The following is an 8,059-nucleotide window of genomic DNA, read 5'->3' as shown; positions in this document are numbered from 1 at the left end:
TACAGTTTCAAGAACGCTTTAAATAACTTAAAATTACACATTATTCTGTTATAAAAATGTTCCCATTATCTAAACTTGGTTTGTTGTCAAATGAATGCATATCCTTGCAATTGCTGAAAGTTTCTGTATCACCCCATACTGCATTCACACTGTTAACTTTAAATGTTCTTCCTTGTAAGGAGGTACAAACCTTTTTCCCAGCAATCCTAAAGAAGTATCTTTACAGATTGTTACTTGAAAATGACAGTTCACATGTGAAGTCTCATCTCATGAGTGTTTTTAATGCATTAGAAAAGCAACAAAAAGCTAAAAATAGAAATGCATTCTCAGCGCTTTCAAGGATGCTTGTACTGACATGCTCAATAAACCTCTCTTTTGTCTGAATTTGACAGCAGCGGCTTCTCATACCTATGCTACTTCATAGCTAAAATCAATAAAATTAGCTCTGTTACAGTTTATAATTTTAAGGCAAATGTTCCTCGTTGTTGCATTTCATTATCGGTACTTAGCCAAAGAGAAGACACTACTAATATAATTTTGAAAATTAAAAGCAAAATGTTTTATAATTAGTCTTTTATTAATTTAGAGCATTCAAAATATAAAAATAAAAGGCTTTAAACATACTGTATATACATATATAGCCTTCGGTTTTACATCCTTTCCAACATGATTTTTTTTCAGTTAATAGCTCAGCCTGATCTTTGATAAAAAGAGAACCATCAGAAAGCAGAAAACACAGCACTGCTTTAGAAAACAAACCCATGAACGTGCCAGCCCAATCCCCCATCACTCCTGGTGTAATATGGGGTCTGATTCAGTTTTACACTGGAGGTCTTCTGTACCGGGACCATGCAAACACATGGGGCTGTCATCGAAGGGAGTATTAGCCTTCACCGATTTCTCTGAAAACATTTGACACTCTGGGAATGGAGTGTAGGCTTTTCAGATTAAAAACTTAAATTCTGCACTCACATGTACTGCATATTTCCCAAATTAATCCATTCACCTCAGTGGGTTCACTCCAGATTTATACCCCTGGACCTGACAGCAGCAGTTGACCCTTGTTTATTATTTAAAAAAGAAAAACCAATTCCCTTTTTCCCCTTTATTTATTGTAAAGTGGCTTAAAGTTGTGTGGCTAATAAGCTAGCATGGTGTGGTTTTCAGTTTACCCATGAGTATAAGCAGGAAAAAAAGTCCTTGGGCAAAGGAGTATTCTGCATTGTAGGTTTACATTTAAAAAAAAAAAAAGTTATGAAAACTCACACCAAAAAAAAAATCCATCACAGGCAGTTCACCAAGGGCCAAGGTCAGGTACCTTTGCTCACTCTGAGCAACACTTTCTGCACACAGCCCCACTGACTCCACTCGGGGTAAGGTATTATATACAGCAGGCAGATGAGCAAAGAGCCGTACCTGAACAAACATAAAACAAAAATGGTTCATGATGGTGTATTCCCACGTGAGGAATAATTAACATCATGCCTTGTCCTTGCTTTATAAATTATCCCGATTTGCCTGAAGACAAGATAATGCAAACAACTGATACAAGCTAAGGATCTGTCTCTCTAAGTATCTCCCAAAACACACTAATGCCGCATGGGAATCTCAGAAAAGACGACTTTTATTCCAGAAACAACCTCTTGTTGCTTGGGCAAATTTTGAAAACTTTCAACATAGGCACACTTTGTTACAGGCTTGTGAATTCCTGGAGCTCAAAAAGCTGTGCTACAGAAGGCTTCTCTTCTTTTTTTTCAGGTTTTTTCTTCCTTTGATGTACCTTGTTTGTGCTGTATGGGTAATAATAAGTAGACTTACTCAATAATTCTATAATCCAGTAAAATAACTAGGTTGAAAGCTAAAGTCCTGTTGCCAGCTTAATCATTTATTGACTCATGATCTCTTTCTTATCTTTTTTTTTCTCCATTTTATTTTTAGTGAAGAAGTGTCTAGAATTGAACTGATTTCTTTTTCATGGTGTTAAGGCTTGTCTTATTTCAGCTACAACTGCATAAAGGCAGAATAATGTCCGTCACGTCACTAACAGTGTGGCAGAGTGGAAATCCACTGTGTGCACGTTAGCTTTAGTGGTTTCAAAGAAACATTCTTTAAAAAGCGTTCTACTGAGTAACAAGGGTTTAGGCATCTCATTAAAGCTAAACAGCTGTCGAATGCCTTTGAGGCTGAAGAATACGGGATCGCATCAGAGGTCAGATCTTTCTTTCCTTAGGGCCATAACACAATACCTGTGTTCTTTATAGAAATACAGTTCTGCTAACTATTTTTTAATGCAAAAAGCAAAGGTGGCAGCAGCCCGTTGAGTCCATCTATATTTCAGTGGATATACTGTACATAACATATGTATTGGTTATAGATTATTATGAAAATTTACCCACAGCTGTCTCCGTGATGAAAGCTGGAAATCCACAAAGAGAGGACTGTCTTTTAAGAGGGGACCGTATTTTACCTTCCCACTGAATGAATGTTTAATATGGTATGCAGATAGAGCAAAATTTGAAGAATGAAGTTTTCTCCTCTGTTTTACCTATCTCTAGTGTCATTTAAGTTATTGCACAACATTTATAAAAATACACAATATATTAATATTCTATGAAGGATATGAAATGTCACACCAGGCTTAATTTTTTTTTTCCATGTTCATATTCTGAACATACCTACAGCATGTGGAAAGCATTCTGGAATAACAGTCAGAACTTTATTATTGCCCGAGGAAAACAGGTAAATTTTCAAAGATCAGAACGTTAGCTCTCTTGGGATTAAAGTTTAAAGCAAAATAACTGGCACAGAGTACTTGCCACTGGATACAGAAATGTAGAAAGGGAATTTGTTAATATTAAATAATATCTGTGTTTGTAGCACCACCACCAGTACACCTATAAGGGAAAAAAATGCTTCAGAACACCAATGTAAACTTTACCAAGAGCCATATTTTACATTCATTAAAGCAGAAATTAAAGACAACTTTGTCTTAAAAAAATTACAACATAATCTTGGGGCCGAAAATGCTGGACACAAGTGAGCCGACAATGATGGTACAATTCTGTTTCTCAGTGGGTTTGTTGACTGACACGGCTTTGTAAGCATCTCTGCACAGGTTGCACACTAACGGCATTTTCCTCTACAGTTTTCAGTTTTGTTCAGATATTTTCCATCCATTTCTATTTGTATACTTAACATGGATGTGGTGTTTAATGAATCTGGGAGTCTGGGTATAGCTGGGGAGAGTTACTTGGCTGGATTTCTGCCTTTGAATTTTCTGCTAAAGAGATAACTGTATTTCATGAGATGTTGAAGCCTCCACTGTAGGCACAAAAACATGATGAAAAAAAAACTTACCTAAAGCTCATCACGAGGCTATCACCCCACCACGCAAAGACACAGAAAATAGCTAAAGTCACCTTTTTAACTTCAAAAAAAAAAAAAAAAAGTAGAAATAAATGTACTGGAAGGTGAAAACAAATGCTGTCAAAAGCCTATATTTACAAATGGATAAAAACACAAAGGTATTACTACTGCCTGACGATGGCGACATGCCAGAAGAATCTGAGAGCCACCTATTGCCTTGGTTCTATATTTGATTACCAAAACCCAACAAAAGAACCAAAAAGTGATCTCTTGGTAGCGGTGGATTGTACAACCTCGCCGATGAAAGTGGTGTTCTCTAGGCAATCGGCAAACACCTCCCATTTAGCCGCCTTTGCTGATTTGAGGCATAGCAGAATTTTCTGTGGTGATTTTTCTTTATTGATTTTTACACAAATCTTAATAACAATTGCACATTTAGAAAGACTGTGATGATTAAGAATAAATATGTGTGGTTTGACCAGGAGAGAGTGGGACAAGGCTCCACAAGCCCTTTGAGGGACGCAAGGTCTTTACTTAAAGAGTGCAACACCACACTTCTCTCAGTTTCTGATGTTGTCTTCAGCTCTTTCAATCCCAAAAGCCTTACGGGAGACAAGTCACGAGGAGAAATGCCAGATATCACCGGCATGAAGAGAGCAGTCCGTGAGCCAGGCTCAGGGGATGACCAGCCAGCGGGCTCGTGGTGGTCCTGGACCGGCTCCTGCATCAGAGCGCGGAGGCCGTGACCGAGTGGCTGCCCTCCCTGGCCGTCTGCATGCCCTTGAACGCCAGCGAGGCGGGGATGTCGCAGCTGTGAGGGGACAGCGGGGTGCCTCCAGCATGCTGCCAGCCGTGGCTGGCCATGTAGCCTGATGGGGCGGCACTGTACGTCATGTAAGGTGACACTTGGGCTGGTGTGGCGTAGGGAGGCATGGCTGGCGCTGACACGAAACTGCTGACAGCTGGGAGGCCGTTGGGTGCCTGAAAGGAAAGGGAAAAACGTTTCTAAGAGAGTAAGACACAGTGGATCTGCTGTAAAAGAAGCTGCCCTCAGATGCTGCCCTCAGAGACTTTGTACAAGAACCAGAGCCAGTGATGCCCGCGGGACACCCATAACCACTCCCCTGGATTTCAGGGGCACAGTGACCCCCTTGTGCTTTGCTTTTAAGACCAGCTACCCTGCATCAGCCCTGCACACCTCTCCCAGCAGCCTGTCCCAGTCAGTGACCAGCCACAGATGTTTAGGGAACACACACCGAGAGCAGGGGAGGAACTGCCAAGCCCCCCCATACGCCCTCCCGCCTTCCCACAAGCTGTTGTTCAGGGACTCCTTAAGCTCATGGTTGCATCTAATCATTACACTTAAGAGCTACTGCTGGAGCTATTTGTGACGTGTTTGTCCCATCTCTCTCACTGAGCACCTTCATCTTTTTGGCAATGAGTCCCATGGCTTGGAGCAGGTGGGCTGTAATATTGACCCACCTTCCCCAAATTTTGCATGGGGTGTTGGCCACTGTGGTGAGGCCGTGCTGTGACGGTTTAGGCTGGGTGTGCAGTGACCACAGCCATACCAGCTGCAGGAGAGACAGACCCATCCCAGCACCTCGCCTACCCCAGCCCTGAAGGAGGGTGGGCTCAGCCCTGAGCTGCAGCAGGCAGGCACGGGCATGGATCCCGAAGCAACGCTCCCTGGAGCGGAGAGGCAACAAGCAGCCGGGGGGGTGGGAACATCTTAAACTCTTCGGTAACTGTTTGCTCAGAGCATGAGTCAGAACTATAGTACTATTATTATTGATGATGTCTGTTAAAAATCTGTTTTCTAGGTACTCGGGATATAACCTTGCAAATGTTCTTTGCTCACAGCTTCTCCTGGTTTCAATAGGGCTTCTGTGCACAAAACAATTGCACGGCTGGGTCCTTTCCTGCGAGCTATTTTCCTAGGTCCTTCCATAGGCTGGGGAGAAGGTTTCTATTTAAATAGAGAAGGGAGAGTCCTTCAGTCTGCCACGGTAGGATTTCACAATGAATGACTCCTTATTTAAATAAAAAGTGTTCAGTGGTTTATTTCACACCCTGTAAATGCTTCTTCAGCAGAACATGTACAAACCAAGACCATTTATCTTGCTTAAGTTCCGATTTGTGTAGTGTTTATGTTTTAGGGTTTGGGGTGGTATTTTTTTCCCAGAAACGTTTCCTATCTGAATATGAAAGAACAGGTATCGATTCAACAAATCATGTAGCATCTGCCATTTTTAATCACCTGGTAGAACTGGACCTAACCTGGATAGTGCAGAGTTAAGAAATGAAAGAGACTTTTGTTTCTGCAAAAACTTCACATGAAGTTAACATTTCACTTGTTCAATTCCTGTCTGGATTGCACCTGCCTAAATTTCCAGTATTTACCACCATAAGGCACTGGCCTGGTTTCAGGCTCATGAGTTTCCTACCAGTGTAAGTCACAGTTCTGCTGGCTGGACTGTTCTCTCATTGCCACTTGGGAAACCAAGCAGTAATCCTGCCGGAGTCAATATAAGCATGTACAGCAATCTAAAACAGCAGGAGGCAGTGACAGGATCCCAGCCACAAGCCTCCGATAGGTATATTAATTAGTACAAAACATACAGCTGCAGCAGCAACGTAATTGTCATTCCAAATCCATAAACACTTTGTTGAAGCTGAACTTCCCTTATTCTTTTGAAAATCCAAATACGTGACCTGACCTTCAACTCCAATTACACGTCCCCTACTGTGTCTCAGAATTACACTTTAGCCTCAGCTCTAAATATCAGTGTTTGCAACAATGCTAATTAATAAAAACCTTCAAATAATTGCACTGTAAATTAGTACATTTCTTAAATCACATGGAAAATTATTTCACTGAATTTACTGGAAAGTAAAAAGTGTGACAGGCCCTAAAAAGCTGCTGTTCTCCAAGCTCCCTGCCTATTCCACTCTGTAAAGTGCTTTTCAGAAGAACGTGAAACAAGAAAAGAACACCTCTCTGTTTTTCCTAACAAACAGCAACAAAAAGCTTTTCACAGAGGCAGTAGAGGCATTAGAGACATTTTGTAACACTGGGACGTCAAGAGCCACAAGCCAAAGGGATCCTGCATAGAGAAGAACTACAGAAACCCTGAAGGGGTGCTGGAAGGAGAAAAGGGGCAAGTCCCTGAAGAGTCTTATAGCCATTGTGGCAGCACAAACGTCCAGCCCCTGAGGCTCGGAAGAGGTTTTTTTGGACTCTGTGAGGCCACCCTGCTCCTCCAGGCTTGCCCATTCCCAAGCAGGCTGGTACCAAGCAGTGGGCTCAAGGATGTGCCTGGAAGCCCCATTTTAAGTCGGATTCCTCACTATGAGTGGTCGTGTCCCGTGAACCCTTGGCTGTGCTTTTGAAAGGATTCCTCCTAGGCCACAGAGAAGGCACATGTCTCTCCAGCTTCCTGTGTTGTCACTGCTCCCCTCTACCACGTGTGGCTCTGGGAAAAGCCAGAGTCCTCATCTGCCACAGAGAAGAGAAAATGCTTCCCATATGTTGTACAGACTGCCATGCTGTAGGATGCTCTCCAACCGCTGGCACTTCCTCTTAGAGCTCTTTAGAAAAGGCAGATGCTCTAACAACATCTCGTCTGAGGAAGAATAAGACTGTAAATGCATCCTTCAAAGTTGTGCATAGTGCTGCATTATGCCAAGGCAAAATACTGCTCAATGCAATCACTTTGCCAAGCACCTCTCCCCACCCCATCATCACAGGCCAAGAGTACATGGGTAGTGCTACCTGTGAGAAAGGCAACTTTTGGTCTTCAAGAAATTACTTCCTGCTATGTCCAAACATCATGTCCGGGCAAAAAAAGTCCCTGGAGCTGATGACTGTGTCTGTACATGTAAATAAAACAGACCAGAGCCAATTCTTTGGCCCTCAGGGTGAGCAGCACCATGCAATAGTCAGCCCTACGGCTGTCCTCTCTTCTGCCAGAAACAGGGTGGCCTCGTCCACACAGCCTGTCGGGCAGGGTCCCTGGGCTGTGCCCTGCCTGACCCAACGCTGGGGCAGAGGCTGATCATGTGCTAGTGGGCACAGGCTAGATCTGTGCCAGGCAACGTGCCAACAAGCCACCTCTTTGCTGGTCCACCGATGCTCGAGCTCATGTCCTGGCCTCCTGCAGCTCCTACAGACAAGGCTGCCAGGGGTTTCTCAGCAACCAGAGACTGATCACTTTGCATGATTTGGGGCATGCTCCTGAACAGCTCATATTAACTCAGGGACTGTTGATGAATATTTAATCCAATCATATATATGTTCCTCTACTTCTATTTATCATTGTGTGGCCTTCCTTAGTATGGTCTTCTGGCATGAAGTAAAATGAAAGTCTCTGAACTATAACTAATGGAGAAGCCCTAGTTTGTTACTGAGTTACATTGGAGGTGCTACTTGGGTTGTTACTGATAAAACAGATGGGACTTGACTAAAGGTTCGCTAGTTTTTGTAAAAGCTTAATTTAAAAGAATACCTGTCCTGATTTATAACAGACAGAACAACCCTTTTACCCACCCACCCCACCCACCCTTTAGGTAAATTGCAACTGAGATAACTGATGTTTTTATAGTGTCTAACTATTTTAAATGTGAGAAAGATCTTGCCCTAACTACTGAGGGCAGGACATGGAGGCAGTTGGGGTGGGGGCGCCCGTTGCGA

General features: G+C 42.8%; 1 protein-coding gene across 1 annotated transcript in view; it reads right to left on the bottom strand.

Annotated features, from left to right (window-relative positions):
* Positions 1 to 4,092: 4,092 nt before the first annotated feature.
* PAX9 (paired box 9) overlaps positions 4,093 to 8,059 on the bottom strand; it is a 44,375-nt gene continuing 40,408 nt past the window's right edge. Inside the window, exon 5 of the mRNA XM_009280897.1 lies at positions 4,093 to 4,347. Within this exon, the coding sequence (XP_009279172.1) occupies positions 4,093 to 4,347 (255 nt within the window). The remainder of the gene's footprint in view (positions 4,348 to 8,059) is intronic.

This window comes from Aptenodytes forsteri, unplaced genomic scaffold (assembly GCF_000699145.1).
Source record: "Aptenodytes forsteri isolate BGI_AS27 unplaced genomic scaffold, ASM69914v1 Scaffold193, whole genome shotgun sequence".
Lineage (NCBI taxonomy): Eukaryota > Metazoa > Chordata > Aves > Sphenisciformes > Spheniscidae > Aptenodytes > Aptenodytes forsteri.
The sequence above is the reverse complement of the archived record's forward strand: the minus strand, read 5'-3'. Positions and strand labels throughout refer to the sequence as shown.